Consider the following 25,419-nt stretch of genomic DNA (forward strand, 5'->3'; position numbering starts at 1 on the left):
GCAGTGATATAGTGCGGAGGTGTAGTATGGGTAAGTAGTGCAGTGATATACTGTAGTGTGGAGATGTAGTGTGAGGAGGTAGCGTAGTGATGTAGTGTGGGTTGGTAGTGCAGTGATATGGTGCAGAGATGTAGTGTGAGGATGTAGCAGGGTGATGTAGTGCGGGGTGGTAGTGCAGTGATATGGTGCAGAGATGTAGTGTGAGGATGTAGCAGGGTGATGTAGTGTGGGGTGGTAGTGCAGTGATATGGTGCAGAGATGTAGTGTGGGGAGGTAGCGCAGGGCCGTAACTACGTGTGTGCCAAGTGGGCTTGGCACACAGCGCAGTTGCCCTGAGGGCGCACGGCCAGCGGCATGTAATGAGTCAAATTGACTCATTACATGCCGTCTCTGCTGTGTGCGCCGCGCTGTGGAGGGCGAAGAGACCAGCGCCGGGCAGCGGAGAAGGAGGAGGAGGGAGGGGGAGCAGGGAGCCGCAGCAGCGCTATTTCATTGGTAGTAAGCACCGCTGCAGCATCCCCCTCTCCTTCTGTATTGGCTGCCCGGCGCTGCTGTGGATGCTGGGATGCGGTTCCTTCATCCCAGCATCCACAGCAGCGCCGGGCAGCCAATACGGAAGGAGAGGGGGATGCTGCAGCGGCTCTTACTACCAATGACATAGCGCTGATGCGGCTCCCTGCTCCCCCTCCCTCCTCCTCCTTCTCACCTCACTGCCTGCACCGAGGGAGCTGCACGAGGAGCCTGACTGCCAGCAGGGAGATGGTAAGTATGTCTCTCTCTCTCTCTCTCTCAGGGGGACACCGTCTGCCGCAATGTGTAAAAAGGGGGCCTGGCTGCCGCAATGTGTAAAAAGGGGGACTGGCTGTCGCAATGTGTAAAAAGGGGGACTGGCTGCCGCATGTGTAAAAAGGGGGACTGGCTGCCGCAATGTGTAAAGAGGGGGCCTGGCTGCCGCAATGTGTAAAAAGGGGACCTGGCTGCAGCAATGTGTAAAAAGGGGTCCTGGCTGCAGCAATGTGTAAAAAGGGGGACTGGCTGCCGCAATGTGTAAAGAGGGGGCCTGGCTGCCGCAATGTGTAAAAAGGGGGACTGGCTGCCAGAATGTGTAAAGAGGGGGCCTGGCTGCCGCAATGTGTAAAAAGGGGTCCTGGCTGCAGCAATGTGTAAAAAGGGGGCCTGGCTGCTGTAATGTGTAAAAAGGGGGACGCTGTCTGCTGTAATGTATAAAAGGGGCTCTACCTGGTGTAGTGGCGCTACTGTGCAGCGTAATTTGAATAATGTAGACTACTGTGCACCGTAGTATGAATTGCTATTATTTTGTGGCCACGCCCCTTCCCCGTGAAGCCACGCCCCCATAATTTTTGGGCGCGCCTGCGGCGCGCACTGCCCCTGTCTTCCTTAGGGGTGAGGGGCGCCACTGTCGTTTCTTGCACACAGCGCTAAAATGCCTAGTTACGGCACTGAGGTAGCGTAGTGGTATAGTGATGAAATGTAGTATAGGGATGAAATGTAGTATAGGAAGGAGGTTCAGGGATATAGTATAGGGGTGTAGTGTTGGGAGGTAGTTTGGGTATGTATAGTGCTGGGATGTAGGGTGGGGGGGTAGCGAAGTGATATAGTGCAGGCATGTTGTGCAGAGATGTAGGAGTGCTATAGTGCAGATATGTATAGTGAAGATATGTAATGTGGGGAGGTACTGTAGTGCAGTGATGTAGTATGCCACCACACCACCCTGGACACACAGGGAGAACTTCTGTGCGTCGATCACACGGTGGCGGCACACAATAGGCCCTTTGTAAATTTCAGCTCCAGGCCTATGTGGACCTTAATCTGGCACTGCCTGAAGTTTCCCCCAACAGGTCATGTTTTGAGGATTTCTGGCTATGGAAGTAGGTGGGATAATTACCCACACAGCAAATTCGATTAACTCATATTTGTGCTTTTTAAAGAAATCCACAAAACATGACCTGCCGGTTGTCCTTGAGAACTGGAGTTGAGAACCCTTGGCTTAAACCAGGTTGGTAGGTTTAATAACACTACTCAACTAATTTAAAAAAATGATCTGCATCTGACATGTGATTATGGTGGTCATTCCGAGTTGTTCGCTCGTTAGCTGCTTTTAGCAGCATTGCACACGCTAGGCCGCCGCCCTCTGGGAATGTATCTTAGCTTAGCAGAATTGCGAACGAAAGATTAGCAGAACTGCTACTAAATATTTTTGAGCAGTTTCTGAGTAGCTCCAGACCTACTCCTAGATTGCGATCACCTCAGTCCGTTTATTTCCTGGTTTGACGTCACAAACACGCCCTGCGTTCGGCCAGCCACTCCCCCGTTTCTCCAGACACAGGGCCGGTACTTGGCCTTGTGGCGCCCCGGGCAAAGTATAGGGGCGTGGCTTCAAATGGGGGCGTGGTCAGTTACGCCCCCATTTATGCCCCCTGTAGCAACGCTGAAAGAAAAAATAAAATAAAAAAAAGTATACTTACCATCCCCGTTCCTGATCCAGACCGCTGCAGACCTCCTCCGCCGGCGCCGCTCTTCTTCTCTCCTCTCCTCGATCTATGGGAGAGACGTTATTACGTCTCTCCCATAGAACAGCATAGACACTAGAGGTCAATTATGACCCCTAGTGTCTGTGCCACTATGCTGTGCGGTGCGCGATGATGTCATAGTGTACTGGCAGCCCCACAGTGTGACATCATGTAAACTAGGGAACTACGATGGTTTATAAAATAAACTAGGGCACTGCTATGGGGCATAATATTAACTAGGGCACTAATATGGTTCAGAAAGTTGTATTGGGGCACTATTATGGGGTATAACATTATTAACTGCTGCAAAGAGGTGTATTACAAGAAGCATTGCTATGAGGGCCAAAAAGTTCTGGTTACGCCCCTAAAGAAGGACAAAGCAGCAGACTGAATTTCCATCAATTGAGGGTTAAATATTTAGGGGGACATTTACTAAGCAGTGATAAGAGTGGAAAAGTGAGCCAGTGGAGAAGTTACCCCATCAACCAATCAGCAGCTCTGTATCATTTATTTTTTTTTTTTTTTTACTTTTGCATGGTCAAACAAAGTGGTTAACAATACAATAAAAAAAAGGACAAGCGGTCAAAAAACCAACGTCCAGCAAAAACCATATTTTTAGAATAAGGAACAAGAACAATCAAAAAAGAAACATTGGCAATAAAGTATCAAATGTAGGGGGGGAGGGGGAGAAAGAAGGGGTGGACCACGGTGTAATCAAATCACAGTAAGTCTTTTGAGAACAGTTAGATTAAGAAAGAAGGGCAAAGGGAAGAAGAGAAGAAAAAAAAAGGATGGAGAAGAAGCAGTGGGTGACGCCCATGGGTCTGCAGATGGAGCTCAAAAACGTGACGCACGTTTGATGCAATATGCCAGATTTTGGCTTTAAGGGAAGGGAGAGAGGGGGGAGAAGGATTTTTCCAATTGAGAGCAATCAACGATTTTGCCGCAGTTAGAATTTGTGTAGTCAATTTTTTGGAGAATTTATCGGGGGTCGGGGGAGGGTAACACAGCAAAAAGATCCAGGGGTCTTTCAACACAGGAGATTCTAGAAGGGAGTTCAGGAGGGAATGAACTAGGTTCCAGAAGGGAACAATGATTGGGCAGGTCCACCATATATGAAGCATAGTGCCTCTACATCCACAGTTCCTCCAGCAGTTAGGGGAGGAAGATGGGAAGAGTTTACTGAGTCTATCAGGGGTATAGTGCCAGCGATAGTAAATCTTGTAAGCCGTCTGTTTGAAAGCAGTGGCAATAGAGCTTTTAGCTATCCCCAGTCTCATGTCTTCCCAGTCCTCGCTCTCCGGGGGGGACCCAAGATCACGCTCCCAAGCGAGTTCGTGGGACCAGGAAGAGGGAAGGGAAGAATCTAGTAGGAGGGAGTAAAGTTGGGATATTAAACCTTTGGGGAGGTGGGAGTTTATACATAGACTTTCAAAGGGGGTAAGGTCACGGAGCAAAGCAGAGGAGGGCAAGGAACCTAAAAAGTGGTGAATTTGTAGGAATTGAAAGGGATTAAGCGTGTGCGAAGGGGTCTTCTGTTGGAGATCCGATAGGGACAACCATTGGCCTCGATCGGCAAAATCAATAGGGAATTTAAAGCCCAACTGTGTCCATGCATGGAACCTCGTAATCGAAAATCCAGGAGGAAACAGAGGGCTCTGCCATATAGGGGTCAAGGGTGAGGGAGTGGTGCTAAGGCCCATCTTCAGAGAGTGAGAGTCCCAAATTTTAAGATTAATTTTAATGGTGGGGAGTAGTTTGGACGTCGGGGGCCGGGAGGTAGAGGACAAACCCCACAAGGGGGTCAGGTCGGGAAGGTTAACATAGGCTGATTCGATATCCAACCAGGAGACGGATCCAGAAAGAGCATAAGAGGTGACAATATGGGAGAAATGGGAGTAGAGTTAGATATCGGGAAGACCCCTACCGCCAGCGGAAGTCGTCTTTTCAGGGTGTTGGCAGCGATGCGGGGGGGGGGGGGGGGGGGGCTGTAATTCCAGATAAAACGAACAAGAGCTCGCTGAATAATACGAAGGAAGGAGGCAGGGACAGCCACAGGGAGGGCCTGAAAAAGGGTAGAGCCATTTGGGGACTATATTCATTTTAACTGCTATGAACCTACCCAGCCACGAAATGAAGAGACTGTTCCAGGATGTTAAGTCAGCGTGTGTTTTGGTGAGGAGAGGTGGAAAATTTTCATGAAAGAGAGAGTCGTAGCGGGAGGTCAAATAAATCCCCAAGTATTTGATCTTTGCAGGCTGTCATTTAAAGTTGAAGTTGGTGCGGAGGGATTCAGCTTCCCTGTGGGGACGTGAAGCAGCATAGCCTCTGATTGGGAGTAATTGATCTTGTAGCCTGATATAAGACTATAGGATTGGAGGACCGAGAATAAATTTGGGAGTGAGATAAGCGGCTGAGTCAGGGAAAGTACAATGTCATCAGCGAAGAGGGAGATTTTGGGATCGGTGTGGCCTACTTGTATACCATGTATACCCTGGTGAGCTCTAATTTGGGAGGCGAGCGGTTCAATAATGAGGGCGAATATTAATGGTGATAGGGGGCATCCCTGACGTGTACCATTAGAGATGTGTACTGGAGCAGACGGGACGCCATTGATTAAGACTGTGGTGGAAGGGGTGGAGTATAGTGCCAGAACACCAGTGAGAAAGACACCAGACAAGCCATAGGCCTCCAGGGCGGCTCTCAGAAAACTCCAGGAGATCCGATCGAAAGCTTTTTCAGCATCTAAGGAGAGCATGATAGTAGGGGACCCCCTGGAGTTCAAGATATGGATAAGATCGATAGCACGTCTGGTGTTGTCCCTCGCCTGGCGTCCCGGAATAAACCCCACTTGGTCGTAGTGGACAAGAGAAGGGAGATAGGGGTTAAGGCGGTTGGCCAGAATTTTAGCAAATATTTTTAAGTCCAGGTTCAGGAGGGAGATAGGTCGATAACTAGCACAGTTAAGGGTGTCCTTGCCTTCCTTAGGGATCACCACAATCCTAGCCTCTAACATCTCAGGAGGGAAAGAGTCGCCATGGATAATCCTATTAAACAGGGAGTGAAGGTAAGGGGAGAGAAGGTCGGAGAATTTTTTATAGTAGAGAGCTGTAAACCCATCCGAGCCAGGAGATTTACTAATTTTTTGCATGAGTATAGTCTGGACAATTTCTTCCACCGAGATCTCACTGTTGAGATGATCCATCGCGTCGTGAGGAAGTTTAGGCAAGTTGGAAGCAAAGAGAAAATGAGAGACCAGGTCAGAGTGGGACGGAGAGGATGAAGCAGTCGAGTGGGGTGGTAGGTTGTACAAGTCACCGTAGTAGGATTGGAAGGCGGCCCTAATGGCAGCAGGGTCGTGAACTAACTGATTGTGGGGGTCTCTTATAGAGATTATATTAGTTCTGGCCCTCGCGGATCGGAGTCGTGCCACCAGGATTTTGTCTGCTTTATCCCCATTCTCATAAAAAGACTGGCGAAGCCATTTAAGGCGTTTAGCCACTTGTCTGGAGAGAAGGAGATCGAGTTCCGCTTTGACTGTACGGAGTTCAGACAAAATAGCTTGGTCAGAGGATGCCTTATGCTGGGCCTCAAGTGTATGGAGTTTAATAAAAAGTTTGTTAAACTGGGTGAGAGACCTTTTTTTGGCCTTAGAGGCCAGGCTAATGATGTGCCCACGGAGAACTGTCTTGTGTGCCAACCAGAGTGAGGACCTAGAAATGTCAGGGGAGTCGTTCAGGGCAAAGTAGTCGGAGAGCTTTTCTCGGAGATGGGAGCGTATCTCCGGGTTATGAAGGAGGGAGTCGTTAAGACGCCATGTCATGGGACGATGGTGAGAGAGTAGGCCCTAGAGGTCGCATGAGACAGGGGCATGGTCAGACCAGATTAATGGATGAATATGGGCAGCGTGGAGATTCAGGGCAAGTTCGTGGCTGAGCAGGACCATATCGATGCGAGAGTAGGAATTATGGGGTGAAGAATAAAAAGTGTAGTCACGCGCAGAGGGATCTCTTATCCTCCATGAGTCATAGAGAAGTTGGGATCTCATGAGACGGAGGAGGGATCTAGAGCGGAGAGAGTCCGATGAGGAGGCAGAGGGCAGAGAGGGAGAGCGGTCTAAACTTGGGTTTAGAACAGAGTTAAAATCCCCTGCGAGTATGAGGTCCCCTTGTCGGATTTTAAGGAGGGTATCCAATTTGGCAAAAAATAACTCTTGATGCTGGTTAGGGGCGTAAATGTTAGCTAAAGTGCATAATTTATTGTTAAGTTTCCCCACCAAGACAAGAAAGCGTCCCTCCTTGTCGACGTGGGAATCAATAAGCTCAAAGGTGAGGTGGCGGGCAAATAGGATCGCGACCCCCCCGTTTTTGGGCCGAGTGATCACAAGCATGGAAAGAATCAGGGTATGGTTTACATTGCAGTGTAGGGTGGGACTTATGTAGGAAATGGGTCTCCTGGAGGAAGACCAGATCGCCCTTATGAAGTTTAAGAGACGCAAAAAGCTTTCCTTGTTTTTGGGGGCTATTTAGCCTCTTCACATTAAAAGAAAGTACCCGGAGACCCATGGGCAAACAGCAAAGAGATAGGCAAGATAGTTAAAGCGTAGAACTCTGGGAGTAGCATAAGGAAGTAGGGAAGTAGATAAGAGATACAAGTCGTAGGACAGCGTGGTCGGGGAGAAGGGAGGAAGGGAAGAAAACCGGAAGGGAGGGGAGGGTAGTTGGTCATCCGGCGGTAGAGGCCAGGACCGGTGTCGCTGACAGGGGGAAAGGATATTAGGTGTCAGAAAGGCACCTAGGTCAGCAAAAGGGCTATAAGCCCCAAGGGGGCGCAGCAAGACATCCAGACGATGCATCACAAGGTGCGTATCAACGGGTAGGAAGCAGACCCCCCCTGAAAATACCTGAGGGAAAAAGCTAGAGAGAAGACAGGATCGAAGTGCAGATGGAGAGCTAGTACCAGAGAGAAATAGAAAAAGAGAAAAACAGAACATGGAAAAAAACAGAGTGTCACATTGCAACAAAGGGTAGGAACATAACAGTTGAAAATCGACTAAGGGTTCGGGAAATCAAAACATGGTAAATCTAAAGGTAAACAGCTCCCCGGCTAGGGAGTACGACCGGTAAAGGCCGACACAAACGAAGATACAAGATAATAAATCAGAAAACTTGAAGTTCAATCAGGGTACTGGAGGTGGAGCTGGAGAAGCCGCAGAAGCTGGAACCGTAAACCACTCCGAACGGGGAGGCGGAGGTGGCTTCCGCTGTGTCCACGGAGGTAGGCGTGTAGTAGAAAGGTCCTGTTCATTGGTGTGAATAACTAGCTTGGAGAGCAACGATTGGGCCTCAGATGGGTTCCTAGCCATGAGCAGCTTTCCTTGATGCCATACCAAGATGCGGAAAGGGAAACCCCAACGATACTTGATGTTATTCTGGGATAGCAGAGAAGTGACGGGTTTAAAGTCCCTACGTTTGGCCAGAGTAAGCGGGGATAAATCTTGGAAGATCTGTAGGGAGACATTCTGAAAGGACACAGATCCCAGTCGCTGGGCTTCTCTCTTAATGGCCTCTTTCGCAGTGAAATAATGCATCCGAAGAATGACATCCCTGGGCTGGGAAGAATCTTGGGAGCGAGGTCGGAGGGCTCGGTGTGCCCGGTCCAGAAGGAGATGGTCTTCAGGGGTGTCAGGTGATAGTTGGGTAAAGAGGCGCTTAAGGTAAAGATCAAGGTGGGCCGTTTCAATCTCTTCAGGAATACCCCGAATCCTCAGATTATTTCTCCTTGCCCTATTGTCCTGATCTTCATGCTCCTCCCGCAATTGGGCAACAACTTGGCGGATCTGGTGGAAGTCGGTCTCGACCGATTGTTGGAACGTCACCACCTCCTCTACCCACCTTTCAAGTTGATCAGTTCTGGGGCCAATTTCCGCAATATCGGACTTCAGTGAGTGGAGAGCTTGGACAGAGGTCTTAACATCCCTTACCTCCTTGAGGAGGGAGAGAAAGTCCTTGCGGGTAAGGGGTGTGAGATCGTCATCTTCAGGGTCGGAGTCGGAGAGGCCGTGGGAGTGTTCAAAAGCATCGGACCTGTTCTTAGCTGGGGTGGATTTTTTAGTAAGGAATGGTGTGAGGTCAGACCCCTGTGATTTTTTACCACCTCTGGGCATCTTGGACAGGCAGAAATGGGGACAGCCAGCAAAATAAGAGGTAGAGAAGGCGCTCCAGCAGTATAGCTCAGGACCAGGGGGAGTAGGGCGGCAGTTTTAGAGAAGTGTCATGAGGTGGTCAACAAAGAAGCGTGGGTGAGACATGGCCAGGATATTCGGCAGAAAAAAGGGTCCAAGAGGGAGCCAAACAGCCAGGGGCAGAGGTGGCAGAAGACGGAATATTGCTTCCAAGTTATCCAGCCCTGTCCAGGGTTAGCAGAGGTGAGGCCGGTCACGGGCCAGCCAGTGACCAGGGCAACGGTAGAGTTGGGCCGCAGGAGGCCTAATCAACACTTCTTTTATCGTAGGAAGACAGGAGCCAGGAAGGTGGTCACCATGAAGAGCCTCCACTTTATATAACTTCTATATGAGGCAGGAGTCAGTACAGTAATATACAGGAGCACAGGGTGTATGTAACACCACCTCATTCAGTGATGCAGAGCACAGTGTGGGGGAGGAGGGGGGGGAAAGCTTCCAGGTATATCCCATTGCACCTTTCCAAACCTCCCACCTCAGCTCACAGTGCAGAGTACCTGGGATCCAGACCGTGCAAGCGTGGGCCAGAGAGTCGCCTCCTGCAGCCGCCAAAGCACTCCCAGCATGGCGTCTTTCCTCGGGTCTCCCACTGAGGGAGAGAAGATGGGCGCTGTCACCTGTTGCTGCAGCCAAACGACTGTCCTGGGGGCACTGAGCCCTTCTCACGGGCGCGCTGAGCAGCTGCACTGGTCGGGTCGAGACACACCAGCGGCGCCGCGGTAAGGGAGGAGAGGGTACCACTGCCGAAGCGACACTTCCGGTACCGCGGGACAGGTCTGGCAATAGAGGTCTGAGCTTCAGGCGGCGAGGAGGCCACAACCCGCGGGGACTGAGTAAACAGCCCCCCGGCTCCATGACCCATCTCGCCGTGTAGTAAGCAGGAGAGAGCGGGATAGGGCTGTCGGGCACTGCAAAAATGGGTTTAATTTGGCTTTGTTTGCCGATGCTCTCGCGCCACACTTCCACTCAGTATGCCCGCTAAGCCACACCCCCCAGCTCTGTATCATTTTATAATATGCAAATTATAGATGTTACTTCAGTGCTGATTGGTTGCCTTGGGCATCTTCTCCAGTGGCTCACTTTTCCGCTCTTATCACTTCTAAGTAAATGTCCCCCTTAATCCGTAAGCATTTTCCTTATTCCAAATATGCCTTCAGTTAGCTTTGCTTCTCTTAACTTTGTAAATGTTTCCTTCAGATATTGGAAGCCTGGCCTTTTTTATCCAGAGCTTTCATGAAATTCTTCATTAGGTCCAACTTCAAGTGAAGTGGAAGTGAAATGATTTTATGCGGTTCAACCAATGCAGTGAGTGTACTTTATGTTATTCTCTCCAGCAACAAAGGTTTCTCTCTCTGGCCACTTCTCTGTGATATAGTGGAACAGGAGCCAATGATACCCCTTTTCCACTAGCTGTTAAAACACGGGTAAATGCGCGGAGGCGCACATTTACCTGTGTTTTTTCCTAGTGGAAAAGGGTCCCCCTGCAAATTCCCAGATCAAGTGATCCGGGAATCCTACCCAGGTAGCTTGCCGGGTTGAACACGTGTTCAAACCGGTAAGCTGTGTAGTGTGAACAGGAGCCGCGTCGAGGCGTCACGGCTTCCGTTCACAGTGTATGGGAGGGCGGCGCTGGGAGATGCCGCGTCACTAGCAGCATCACCAACCCGGCAATATGCCGGGTTGGTGAGCGCTGTGGTAAAGGGGGCTGTAGCACGGGTCGCAGTTGTGTCAGGCGACACGGCTGCGACCCGTGCTACAGATGGAAAAGGGGTATAAGTAACATGGCATTCAGTGATAAGAGGAGGGTTCTGCCCCAGGTTCAGCACATATAGAAGAATGAGGAAGATGAGGAGGGGGATTCTGATGACACAGAAGACGAGGAGTCTTGGCAGGACGCGTACCCCATAGCGTACACAGAAAGGAGTCTTGACAAGCACTTACAGTGATTTACTCTTTCATTTTCAAATTTCAACTTTTAAATATATATTTACCTTTCTTGATATCAAATTTCTGATGCATATTTGGTAGAGATGAGCGGGTTCGGTTCCTCGGAATCCGAACCCCCCCGAACTTCAGCTTTTTTTACACGGATCCGAGCGACTCGGATCTTCCCGCCTTGCTCGGTTAACCCGAGCGCGCCCGAACGTCATCATGACGCTGTCGGATTCTCGCGAGGCTCGGATTCTATCGCGAGACTCGGATTCTATATAAGGAGCCGCGCGTCGCCGCCATTTTTCACACGTGCATTGAGATTGATAGGGAGAGGACGTGGCTGGCGTCCTCTCCATTTAGATTAGAAGAGAGAGAGTGAGATTGAGACAGAGACACTTGATTTACTGGAGCTTAGGAGTACTAGAGAGTGCAGAGTTTACTAGTGACTGACCACTGACCAGTGACCACCAGTGCAGTTTTATTTAATATAATCCGTTCTCTGCCTGAAAAAAACGATACACAGTGACTCGGTCACATACCATATCTGTGCTCAGCCCAGTGTGCTGCATCATCTATGTATAATATCTGACTGTGCTCACACAGCTTAATTGTGGGGGAGACTGGGGAGCAGTTATAGGTTATAGCAGGAGCCAGGAGTACATACATATTATTAAAATTAAACAGTGCACACTTTTGCTGCAGGAGTGCCACTGCCAGTGTGACTGACCAGTGACCTGACCACACTGACCACCAGTATAGTATACTATATTGTGATTGCCTGAAAAAGTTAAACACTCGTCGTGTGACTTGTGTGGTGTTTTTTTATTCTATAAAAAACTCATTCTGCTGACAGTGTCCAGCAGGTCCGTCATTATATAATATATACCTGTCCGGCTGCAGTAGTGATATATATATATTTTTTATATCATTATTTATCATCCAGTCGCAGCAGACACAGTACGGTAGTTCACGGCTGTAGCTACCTCTGTGTCGGCACTCGGCAGTCCATCCATAATTGTATACCACCTACCCGTGGTTTTTTTTTTCTTTCTTCTTTATACATACTACATCTCATTATCATCCAGTCTATATTAGCAGCAGACACAGTACAGTACGGTAGTCCACGGCTGTAGCTACCTCTGTGTCGGCAGTCGGCAGTCCATCCATAATTGTATACCACCTACCCGTGGTTTTTTTTTCTTTCTTCTTTATACATACTACATCTCATTATCATCCAGTCTATATTAGCAGCAGACACAGTACAGTACGGTAGTCCATGGCTGTAGCTACCTCTGTGTCGGCACTCGGCAGTCCATCCATAATTGTATACCACCTACCCGTGTTTTTTTTTTCTTTCTTCTTTATACATACTACATCTCATTATCAACCAGTCTATATTAGCAGCAGACACAGTACAGTACGGTAGTCCACGGCTGTAGCTACCTCTGTGTCGGCACTCGGCAGTCCGTCCATAATTGTATACCACCTACCCGTGGTTTTTTTTTTCTTTCTTCTTTATACATACTACATCTCATTATCATCCAGTCTATATTAGCAGCAGACACAGTACAGTACGGTAGTCCACGGCTGTAGCTACCTCTGTGTCGGCACTCGGCAGTCCATCCATAATTGTATACCACCTACCCGTGGTTTTTTTTTTCTTCTTTATACATACTACATCTCATTATCAACCAGTCTATATTAGCAGCAGACACAGTACAGTACGGTAGTCCACGGCTGTAGCTACCTCTGTGTCGGCACTCGGCAGTCCGTCCATAATTGTATACCACCTACCCGTGTTTTTTCTTTCTTTCTTCTTTATACATACTACATCTCATTATCATCCAGTCTATATTAGCAGCAGACACAGTACAGTACGGTAGTCCACGGCTGTAGCTACCTCTGTGTCGGCACTCGGCAGTCCATCCATAATTGTATACCACCTACCCGTGGTTTTTTTTTCTTCTTTATACATACTACATCTCATTATCAACCAGTCTATATTAGCAGCAGACACAGTACAGTACGGTAGTCCACGGCTGTAGCTACCTCTGTGTCGGCACTCGGCAGTCCGTCCATAATTGTATACCACCTACCCGTGGTTTTTTTTTCTTTCTTCTTTATACATACTACATCTCATTATCATCCAGTCTATATTAGCAGCAGACACAGTACAGTACGGTAGTCCACGGCTGGAGCTACCTCTGTGTCGGCACTCGGCAGTCCGTCCATAATTGTATACCACCTACCCGTGGTTTTTTTTTCTTTCTTCTTTATACATACTACATCTCATTATCATCCAGTCTATATTAGCAGCAGACACAGTACAGTACGGTAGTCCACGGCTGTAGCTACCTTTGTGTCGGCACTCGGCAGTCCGTCCATAATTGTATACCACCTACCCGTGGTTTTTTTTTCTTTCTTCTTTATACATACTACATCTCATTATCATCCAGTCTATATTAGCAGCAGACACAGTACAGTACGGTAGTCCACGGCTGTAGCTACCTCTGTGTCGGCACTCGGCAGTCCATCCATAATTGTATACTAGTATCCATCCATCTCCATTGTTTACCTGAGGTGCCTTTTAGTTGTGCCTATTAAAATATGGAGAACAAAAATGTTGAGGTTCCAAAATTAGGGAAAGATCAAGATCCACTTCCACCTCGTGCTGAAGCTGCTGCCACTAGTCATGGCCGAGACGATGAAATGCCAGCAACGTCGTCTGCCAAGGCCGATGCCCAATGTCATAGTACAGAGCATGTCAAATCCAAAACACCAAATATCAGTAAAAAAAGGACTCCAAAACCTAAAATAAAATTGTCGGAGGAGAAGCGTAAACTTGCCAATATGCCATTTACCACACGGAGTGGCAAGGAACGGCTGAGGCCCTGGCCTATGTTCATGGCTAGTGGTTCAGCTTCACATGAGGATGGAAGCACTCAGCCTCTCGCTAGAAAACTGAAAAGACTCAAGCTGGCAAAAGCACCGCAAAGAACTGTGCGTTCTTCAAAATCCCAAATCCACAAGGAGAGTCCAATTGTGTCGGTTGCGATGCCTGACCTTCCCAACACTGGACGTGAAGAGCATGCGCCTTCCACCATTTGCACGCCCCCTGCAAGTGCTGGAAGGAGCACCCGCAGTCCAGTTCCTGATAGTCAGATTGAAGATGTCAGTGTTGAAGTACACCAGGATGAGGAGGATATGGGTGTTGCTGGCGCTGGGGAGGAAATTGACAAGGAGGATTCTGATGGTGAGGTGGTTTGTTTAAGTCAGGCACCCGGGGAGACACCTGTTGTCCGTGGGAGGAATATGGCCGTTGACATGCCTGGTGAAAATACCAAAAAAATCAGCTCTTCGGTGTGGAAGTATTTCACCAGAAATGCGGACAACATTTGTCAAGCCGTGTGTTCCCTTTGTCAAGCTGTAATAAGTAGGGGTAAGGACGTTAACCACCTCGGAACATCCTCCCTTATACGTCACCTGCAGCGCATTCATAATAAGTCAGTGACAAGTTCAAAAACTTTGGCCGACAGCGGAAGCAGTCCACTGACCAGTAAATCCCTTCCTCTTGTAACCAAGCTCACGCAAACCACCCCACCAACTCCCTCAGTGTCAATTTCCTCCTTCCCCAGGAATGCCAATAGTCCTGCAGGCCATGTCACTGGCAATTCTGATGATTCCTCTCCTGCCTGGGATTCCTCCGATGCATCCTTGCGTGTAACGCCTACTGCTGCTGGCGCTGCTGTTGTTGCTGCTGGGAGTCGATGGTCATCCCAGAGGGGAAGTCGTAAGACCACTTTTACTACTTCCACCAAGCAATTGACTGTCCAACAGTCCTTTGCGAGGAAGATGAAATATCACAGCAGTCATCCTACTGCAAAGCGGATAACTGAGGCCTTGGCATCCTGGGTGGTGAGAAAATTGGTTCCGGTATCCATCATTACTGCAGAGCCAACTAGAGACTTGTTGGAGGTACTGTGTCCCCGGTACCAAATACCATCTAGGTTCCATTTCTCTAGGCAGGCGATACCGAAAATGTACACAGACCTCAGAAAAAGAGTCACCAGTGTCATAAAAAATGCAGCTGTACCCAATGTCCACTTAACCACGGACATGTGGACAAGTGGAGCAGGGCAGGGTCAGGACTATATGACTGTGACAGCCCACTGGGTAGATGTATGGACTCCCGCCGCAAGAACAGCAGCGGCGGCACCAGTAGCAGCATCTCGCAAACGCCAACTCTTTCCTAGGCAGGCTACGCTTTGTATCACCGCTTTCCAGAATACGCACACAGCTAAAAACCTCTTACGGCAACTGAGGAAGATCATCGCAGAATGGCTTACCCCAATTGGACTCTCCTGTGGATTTGTGGCATCGGACAACGCCAGCAATATTGTGTGTGCATTAAATATGGGCAAATTCCAGCACGTCCCATGTTTTGCACATACCTTGAATTTGGTGGTGCAGAATTTTTAAAAAAACGAGAGGGGCGTGCAAGAGATGCTGTCGGTGGCCAGAAGAATTGCGGGACACTTTCGGCGTACAGGCACCACGTACAGAAGACTGGAGCACCACCAAAAACTACTGAACCTGCCCTGCCATCATCTGAAGCAAGAAGTGGTAACGAGGTGGAATTCAACCCTCTATATGCTTCAGAGGTTGGAGGAGCAGCAAAAGGCCATTCAAGCCTATACAATTGAGCACGATATAGGAGGTGGAATGCACCTGTCTCAAGCGCAGTGGAGAATGATTTCAACGTTGTGCAAGGTTCTGATGCCCTTTGAACTTGCCACACGTGAAGTCAGTTCAGACACTGCCAGCCTGAGTCAGGTCATTCCCCTCATCAGGCTTTTGCAGAAGAAGCTGGAGACATTGAAGGAGGAGCTAACACGGAGCGATTCCGCTAGGCATGTGGGACTTGTGGATGGAGCCCTTAATTCGCTTAACAAGGATTCACGGGTGGTCAATCTGTTGAAATCAGAGCACTACATTTTGGCCACCATGCTCGATCCTAGATTTAAAGCCTACCTTGGATCTCTCTTTCCGGCAGACACAAGTCTGCTGGGGTTGAAAGACCTGCTGGTGAGAAAATTGTCAAGTCAAGCGGAACGCGACCTGTCAACATCTCCTCCTTCACATTCTCCCGCAACTGGGGGTGCGAGGAAAAGGCTCAGAATTCCGAGCCCACCCGCTGGCGGTGATGCAGGGCAGTCTGGAGCGACTGCTGATGCTGACATCTGGTCCGGACTGAAGGACCTGACAACGATTACGGACATGTCGTCTACTGTCACTGCATATGATTCTCTCAACATTGAAAGAATGGTGGAGGATTATATGAGTGACCGCATCCAAGTAGGCACGTCAGACAGTCCGTACTTATACTGGCAGGAAAAAGAGGCAATTTGGAGGCCCTTGCACAAACTGGCTTTATTCTACCTAAGTTGCCCTCCCACAAGTGTGTACTCCGAAAGAGTGTTTAGTGCCGCCGCTCACCTTGTCAGCAATCGGCGTACGAGGTTACATCCAGAAAATGTGGAGAAGATGATGTTCATTAAAATTAATTATAATCAATTCCTCCGCGGAGACATTGACCAGCAGCAATTGCCTCCACAAAGTACACAGGGAGCTGAGATGGTGGATTCCAGTGGGGACGAATTGATAATCTGTGAGGAGGGGGATGTACACGGTGATATATCGGAGGATGATGATGAGGTGGACATCTTGCCTCTGTAGAGCCAGTTTGTGCAAGGAGAGATTAATTGCTTCTTTTTTGGGGGGGGTCCAAACCAACCCGTCATATCAGTCACAGTCGTGTGGCAGACCCTGTCACTGAAATGATGGGTTGGTTAAAGTGTGCATGTCCTGTTTTGTTTATACAACATAAGGGTGGGTGGGAGGGCCCAAGGACAATTCCATCTTGCACCTCTTTTTTCTTTTATTTTTCTTTGCGTCATGTGCTGTTTGGGGAGGGTTTTTTGGAAGGGACATCCTGCGTGACACTGCAGTGCCACTCCTAGATGGGCCCGGTGTTTGTGTCGGCCACTAGGGTCGCTTATCTAACTCACATAGTCAGCTACCTCATTGCGCCTCTTTTTTTCTTTGCGTCATGTGCTGTTTGGGGAGGGTTTTTTGGAAGGGACATCCTGCGTGACACTGCAGTGCCACTCCTAGATGGGCCCGGTGTTTGTGTCGGCCACTAGGGTCGCTTATCTTACTCACACAGTCAGCTACCTCATTGCGCCTCTTTTTTTCTTTGCGTCATGTGCTGTTTGGGGAGGGTTTTTTGGAAGGGACATCCTGCGTGACACTGCAGTGCCACTCCTAGATGGGCCCGGTGTTTGTGTCGGCCACTAGGGTCGCTTATCTTACTCACACAGCTACCTCATTGCGCCTCTTTTTTTCTTTGCGTCATGTGCTGTTTGGGGAGGGTTTTTTGGAAGGGACATCCTGCGTGACACTGCAGTGCCACTCCTAGATGGGCCCGGTGTTTGTGTCGGCCACTAGGGTCGCTTATCTTACTCACACAGCGACCTCGGTGCAAATTTTAGGACTAAAAATAATATTGTGAGGTGTGAGGTATTCAGAATAGACTGAAAATGAGTGGAAATTATGGTTTTTGAGGTTAATAATACTTTGGGATCAAAATGACCCCCAAATTCTATGATTTAAGCTGTTTTTTAGGGTTTTTTGAAAAAAACACCCGAATCCAAAACACACCCGAATCCGACAAAAAAAATTCGGTGAGGTTTTGCCAAAACGCGGTCGAACCCAAAACACGGCCGCGGAACCGAACCCAAAACCAAAACACAAAACCCGAAAAATTTCCGGCGCTCATCTCTAATATTTGGATTCCATGCACAAAATTACATGGACACTGATACACAGTGCTGTATCTCATGTCAGATGCAAAATGGATGTTGAATAGTGTCATAGTCAAATTTACATTATTTAAGTTATAGAATGCACATATACTGTACTAATACAATGTTTATGTTGATTTGTGTAAGCTGCTGCCTCCTCAGCCAGCAGAATGAGCAAACCAGCTCTTTAAGCTTATATTCAAATGGTACTTAAGAGGTGAGGCACTATCTGCCTGATAGCAGTGGCTAGAAATAAATCATGTGATATATTATGACTCACTTGACGCAGTACAGGAAATGATCCCTCCATCCCACACGACCAGTTTCTCCTGACACCGTCTGTGTCACCTCCATGTTAAATCTGGTTTTATTGTTCTGGAAGTACTGCATCAAGCTGTTGACAGCGCAATCCAACGCTGAGGCATTTGTTGGGTTTAGGGGTGCGTAGCAGATATCTTTTATTGTTACATTTTTCTTATACTTCTCTGACCACACCTAGAGGGAAATTGGTGAAATAAAATAAGCAATATATTTCCAAGGTTGAGATTTGTCATTGGGCATGAAATTATTTCTTACTACATACAAAATATTTGATGACACAACCTGTACCATTATGGCAGTGCCACTGCATGTGGCCGATGTGGGTGAAACCTTCATGATGCAATATATGTCACATCCACGCCCACCTTGCTGCAGTGAAGTGCTGTCTGGCCAAATCACCTGCCCTCTCAGGTATTCGTGAAGTCTCCCTCCAATTCAGGAGTTGCCCAACATTGGTTTCATTTTTTATTTTTTTGTAAGCAGTCCCAGATTTAAATGTCTGTGAGATTCCCAAATTAGCGTGAGAGTTCCCAGAATCCTAAAGAGCAGACAGTTCTTTCATATAACACTTACCATCCACAAGGTGGTTGGAGATCTGACTGAAATCAGGTCAGAAAGCCCTACTCACCCCAGTAAGAATTTCCATACTTTACAAAATATAGACAAAATAAGTCTCATCCTCATCTGTTCAAGTTGTACTGTAATCATCCCAAAAATGCCACTTTTACTAAAGTCTGCCCACTTTCATGTAAACTCTGCCCCCATTGAAGTTCGCTAATAGGGTCAGTTAGCAGGTGCAGTAGCTATTTATTAAGAAGAAACATGCTACAACAAAATGGACGTCACTCTACTACACTGAAGATAAAATTGATGATTAATTTGTTCTCTGTCATTGTGTCTTTTCCAAACTTACATCAACATCTGCCGAAAGCAAGGTAGGAAAAGTAATCATGTTTTAAATGGCTCTTCTGTCATTGGTTATTCTATGCAGAATATGCAGCTCCCATTTTTGATATTTCAAAATACTTGATGTTAAAAAAAATTTATCCTCAAAGTAGTGGTTTATGATTTTGTAGTATCACATTTGTTTCACGCAACTGATTTAGCTTACTTTTTTCCACTTTGTTATGGCATTAACTTGACAAAACTGATGAAGCGGTGGAAAGAGTGGAGAAGTGAGCCAGTGGAGAAGTTGCCCATGGCAACCAATCAGCAGCTACGTATAATTTTATAGAATGCATTTGACAAATGTTACTAAAAAGCTGATTGGTTGCCATGGGCAACTTCTTCACTGGCTCACTTCTGTACTCTTTTCACTGCTTCATGAATAGACCCCAGTCTTAACAAAAAGATATTTTATAACAACAAAATTGATTTTAATTTGAAAAATGATTCTCTTTTTGTATGTCAAAATGCTGTTTTATTATAAACAGAGAGTTAAGGTGGGTACACACTTAGCGATATAGTGAACTATGGGGGTCATTCCGAGTTGTTCGCTAGCTAGCAGTTTTTAGCAGCCGTGCAAACGCTGTGCCGCCTCCCACTGGAAGTGTATTTTAGCCGAGCAGAAGTGCGAACGAAAGGATCGCAGAGCGGCGGCAAACTTTTTTTGTGCAGTTTTAGAGTAGCTCAATACCTACTCAGCTCTTGCGATCACTTCAGACTGTTCAGTTCCTGTTTTGACGTCGTGAACAAGCCCTGTGTTCGCCCAGCCACGCCTGCGTTTTTCCGAACACTCCCTGAAAACGGTCAGTTGACACCCAGAAATGCCCTCTTCCTGTCAATCACTCTGAGGCCAGCAGTGCGACTGAAAAGCTTTGCTAGACCTTGTGTGAAACTACAACGTTCGTTGCAATTGTACGACGCGTGTGCGCATTGCGCTGCATACGCTTGCGCAGAAGTGCCGTTTTTTTGCCTCATCGCTGCAGAGCGAACGAAAGCAGCTAGCGATCAACTCGGATTGACCACGCTCATTTTCCTCCTACTGAGCGACATAGTTTACTATATCGCCCAGTGTGTATGCCGCCCCCGAGAAATGCGCGGCCCCGCGGGGACGATAACGACCCTCGGTCTTGGCCGTGCATGCAACTCAATTTGGACTCATCATTCAAAGCTGCATGCTCCGGCCGGCCACGGCATGACGTCACTTTGCAATATCATTAGTGATATTGTACAGTGTGCATGCCTGCCATCGAGCGGCCCGGCCCGGGAGAAAAAAACACTAGACGATGTCGCTCCCCGAGCATATCGCCTAGTGTGTACCCACCTTCAGTGCTACAAAAAATCTTTTGTGACTCATCTCTAAATATTGTTTTATACTAAATGAACATTATTTATGACTGTACATAATGAATTGTTTCCTACCACAGTATTTTGTGTCATAAAGAGAGGCATTTGTGATTCCTCCTGTATGTATGACATGAGATGGCGCTTACTTGGCTTCTGTTCACCTATTGTAACAAACCCGGGGGAGAGTTATCAAATCTTGGAGAGATCAGTATCTAACTGTTCTTTTTCTAGCACAGACTGTAAAGTGACAGTTAGAAGATGATGGGCTGGTCCACTTATCATTTATCTTGCATCTTCTAGAAGATAATAGCCAGTATCTGATTGCTGGGGCTATGCAACCGGACCGACCCCTGTTGTGTTGAACAGCCATCAGTATCAGCATACACCTGCATTCGTCTGTCTGAATTCAGATGGATCAGTTCACACGCATAAATCTGCATAACCACTTATTTCTTCTATACGCCCTTGGTGTATGAACAGCGGACTATGCCGGTCTATGTGCTACTGATGCCACACACTGGGTAGCTGTGCCTGAGAAGCAGGTGGAGTATCCCCTGTCTGCCTTTGGGCCGCCAAACACTTTAATATAATGTACACAGCAACAGACAGCCTGCTCCTGCTGGCTGAGGGTTAATGGGAATGGAATGAAGGAGAGAGAGTATGGGAGACACGTGGGAACTGTCTCCTATAAGCTGTGCATGTACAGGTCTTCGCACTTTTCCTGATACGTTTAGTTGGGATGCGGTCATATGACCGGCGCTCGGGTTCCCGGCGGTCACCATGCCGACGCCGGAATCCTGAGCACTCAAAATACCGGCAGTCAGAATGCCTACCCACAGGGTCTATTCCCCCTCGTGGGTGTCCATGACACCCATAGAGTTAGAATAGAACCTGTGGCGAGCACAGTGACCCATCGAGCCCGCAAGGCTGCACTCGGGTTTAGCTCTCTGAGTGGGCATGACAAACGCAATAATAAATAGGCACCCAGAACAATGGAATTGCTGTCTGATGTCCATTAATTATAGTGGGGCATAACTGGCACTACTGGGGGCAATATGTATCTGCCACTGCTGGGGGCATTATGTATCTGGCACTACTGGGGTTATTGTGTAACTGGAACTGCTGGGTGCACTGTGTATCTGGCACTGCTGGAGGCATTGTGTATATAGCACTACTGGGAGCATTGTGTAACTGGTACTGCTGGGGGCATTGTGTATCTGACACTACTGGGGGCATTGTATATCTGGCTCTAATGGGACATTAGTGTATCTGGCACTACTGGGAGCATTATGTGTATCTGGCACTACTGGGGTATTATATGTATATATGGCACTACTGGAGGCAGTATGTGTATATATGGCACGACTCGGGATAATATGTGTTAAAAAAAAGTTTATGCACCAATTGATGCCACACCCTTTTGGTAGCTCCACCCACATCTGCCCCGCTCACAGTTCCTGAACCTATTTTCCTACAAAAATAGCAGTGAATATAGCAATGCACATATCATTACAAGCAAACAGCACTGAACATTTAAATTGGGTCGATATGCACAAACAGGCTATGGCAGTGGTGTAAGTTCGTCCCAGTCGCCCGGAGGCAAGATAAATATTGGTGCCCCCCCTATATTTAAATAAATACATGTATGTATGTGTGCATATATATATATATATATATATATATCAGTGACGTGCGGTGGGGTGAGGCAGAGCCTTTCCGGTCATACTAACGTTTGTGCCAGAGGTTTGACTGAATAAAGTATATGAAAAATACAAATAAATATGTTTGAAATATCTTCTTTGCATTATTCTAATAATTTTTATAGCCAAAACTCTGGAGTAAAAAGTCTATGGCACGTCCCTGAGATTATATATATATATATATATATATATATATATATATATATATACACACAAATGTGTATATATATATCCATTATCTCTCTCTCTCTCGATAGAGATATTTATATATATATATATATATATATATATATATATAGAGTGTTCTGAAAAAAAAAAGTATATACTGTGTATTTGCTGTGTATTAAACATGTGTATTAATGTGAAAAAAAATAAAATAAAAAATACTATATACTCTGCATTTGCGGTGTATTAAAAATGTATATACATTTCATTGTCTTTTTTTGTAATCACACATTTCTTAGCAGTTATACCCAGGATTAGAACCCATAACCTGTTTCACTGAAAGCAGACACATTACTGATGGAGCAATTTGCTCCTGTACAGGAAGCATGAGAATTCTAACTATATGAAGTTACGTTTAATTGTCAGAGAAGTATCTTCATATAGTTAGAATTCTCATATTTCCTATACAGGTACAAATAGCTTCATCAGTAAGGTGTCTGCTTCCAGTGTAACAGATTATGATTTCTAATCCTGGGTATGAGACTTGTAAAATGTGCATCTACAGTATAATAAAAAGGGTGTGATTTGTAAGGTGCAGGGACCAGTGAGGAAGTCGGCCACTGAAGAGATAGCAACAGCTATCAATTAACTTAATTCAATGGTGTCACAGAATGGGAGGAGAGGTGCCCCCTTAAGAGCAGGAGCCCGGCGGCAGTTGACTCCGTTGCCTCCCAGAGTTCCGCCTCTGGGCTATGGACATTTAACAAATTTATGCAGCTGCTAAACTCCTTCTTGCTGACTTGTGCTAGCTGCTAATACCAAAGAAGAACATGACTGTGCTTAGTTTTTCCATTGCATTAATAAATAATTGTATTCTGTAGGTGTTGAAGCAATGGTTTGTTTAATATTGTAGTCTAAACCTGGAATACACAAGGTTAGAGTAACTTCTTCACATCTCTCTGTACATGCTTTCCTCCATGCTTACTTGTTCCTTATTATTACCGACCTCAGTTTGTGCATCTTCTTTAATATGTGAAACCAAACCCAATGGACCACCATAAAAGAACAATTGCATTTTTATTTAGAATATGTGGATGATGTATCACTGGGCAAAGATATTTGTCATCTGTATTATCTCACTTACTTCAATGTTCTGCAGTTTGGTCTGAAGGTCCAGCATTTCCAGAAGGAGGTCCGGAGAAAGGATCCCACTGAAGTTCAGTTGCCCAAAGAAGAGAGAGTTGTAGGTGTAAGAAGGGCGATCCTTCACTGTGATGATAAGCTGGTTAGTTCTGAAGAAGGGTCCAAAATTTGAATCGTGAAAGTCCTTTTCCTGTCTAGCTTGGCTGTTGGGTGCTGACCACAATTCTATGGGATCTGTAGTCAACTTAATTAAGATCATGCCAGCTGAAAGTACGACAATTACAACTACTGAGACACAGATGACTGTTTTAGGGTAATATGCCATGCGAGTGCCCCACCACCGGAATGTTCTTTCCATGGAACGATTAGTCAATAAGCTCACCTTCTCTGAGCAACTCAGATCAGCATATACCACGCGTGGCACTTCTTTATTTTTGCGTTTCTTGCACGTGGTTGAGGCACAGTCTATACCCAGGAACACAAAAAAGAAAAATACCAAAATGATAAAAACCACAATGCTCACTAACAAATATCCATCGATGGTCAGTAGCTGGAATGGTTCTGGTAGAGGTTCTAGTGGTGGAATCTTGGGGCATGACTCTATGCAGTCCTGGCATGTACAGGTATTATCTGGTTCTCCGTCTGGGGCTTCGCTACAACTCCACACTTTGGTGTTGTGTGGCACAATACCATCACCAACCTCAGTGCCATTGTCTATTAGTCTGAAATCGATGACTAGAGGTGCCAACCCATTACTGATGTCTCCTTGGAAGTCCAGCCAGCGCTGACTGGTGCAAAGCTTTGCTCCATATCTTCCACACATTGTATCAATAGCATATCCCCCTGTGGCGGGTAAGCGCACATTTTGGCATGATGTGAAGGATTTGTCAGCAAACTGTTGGTGAAAGAAGCACTGGTATTCCAGTACACCCAGTTCAGGATTCCCATTTACAGCGGTAGCAAATGTACGAGTGACATTAATGAACAAGCTCTGATTTGGGCTGCAAATGCTCTGGCAGTGAATGTTGGCAAAGTTTTCGGCACATGATGGACATCGACTCAAGATGACCCTAGAAAGACCTATGCTTTTCTCGAGGCTTGCTAATTGATCCAAAGAACAACAGGCATATGTATCATTTTCTCCATTGAACAGCATGGGGCAGACAGTACCGAGGCGCAATAGATGTGCCCCACTCAGCTTCCTGGCTCTTGTATTGGACACACAGGGGGTATTAGCTGGGATCAGACTGTTAGTCACCTCTGGATTCATGCCACACTCAGCATACACTGAACAATACCCCTCCTGGTGTATAGGGGTAAACCCAATAGCCTGGATGGTAAAAACATAAGGAGACATGTAATAAATTGTGTGGAGTTTAGCAATACAGTTACAACGCGTGGGTACATAGTAGACTGAACAGTAGCACAGCAGACAGAATGTGCTTTCAGAGAAAAGTGAACTTTGTATACGTTTAGACATCAAAAGAAACTACGGAGAAATAATTACATATGACACTCCATAGTGGGAAACTCAGTGGGGACATTTACTCCACTTGGTCACTGCTGGACACTAGGGAAGTGCTTACCGTCTGTATTGCACTTGGTCATGTTAATCGGAAGATTTGTCCAACATCCTAGTATTCTCTAGAGTTTATAAGCACAGACCAGAGGGGAAAAATACAAGTAAAGGAAATAAAAAGCTTATTCCAACGATGAACAAGCTGTTCAGTCTCCAATCTGGCCATCCCAAGTTACATACAGCAACAACAGTCCAAGGAACAGGTTTTATGCATTTTGTGTATTATCATTTATATAAAGTACTCACCTTTAGGGGGAACACTGCCCCCAGTATTACCACTGCGATAAAGCTGGGCTGCATACTTCACCCCTTCAAAACAGTCCAAGGGGTTTGGCGTCAGGAAGACCGGATGAAGTCTGTGCCAGGAGCTGGGATGTTCCTCTGTACAAGCAACCTGACAATGTGGTATAGATCTGACTTTTTCTAGCCCTGTACTCTGCACAGGAGCCAGTTGGGAGTGTTATAAATCCTGCTTCTTATTAACTAGGAGAGGAGGGGTTAGGGGAACAGTTGTAGCAACAATTTACTCACAGACAGTGAACATGTCACTAAATAAATTGATTGCTGATATACTGTAGATACTTCTGCTGTACAGTGCAGGAATATGCAGCGTTCGGTAATATTCATGTAACAGATTCCACACATTACACACACT

General features: G+C 46.8%; 1 protein-coding gene across 1 annotated transcript in view; it reads right to left on the reverse strand.

Moving 5' to 3' along the window:
• The window catches only part of NPC1L1 (NPC1 like intracellular cholesterol transporter 1), a 91,495-nt gene extending 66,294 nt beyond the window's left edge, over window positions 1-25,201 (reverse strand). The window contains exons 1-3 of the mRNA XM_063931910.1: window positions 25,011-25,201; window positions 23,187-24,515; window positions 17,848-18,062 (exon numbers count right to left, since the gene is read on the reverse strand). Coding sequence (XP_063787980.1) covers window positions 17,848-18,062; window positions 23,187-24,515; window positions 25,011-25,064 — 1,598 coding nt within the window. The 5' untranslated portion in view covers window positions 25,065-25,201. The remainder of the gene's footprint in view (window positions 1-17,847; window positions 18,063-23,186; window positions 24,516-25,010) is intronic.
• Between the last annotated feature and the right edge of the window lie 218 nt (window positions 25,202-25,419).

This window comes from Pseudophryne corroboree, chromosome 6, assembly GCF_028390025.1.
Source record: "Pseudophryne corroboree isolate aPseCor3 chromosome 6, aPseCor3.hap2, whole genome shotgun sequence".
Lineage (NCBI taxonomy): Eukaryota > Metazoa > Chordata > Amphibia > Anura > Myobatrachidae > Pseudophryne > Pseudophryne corroboree.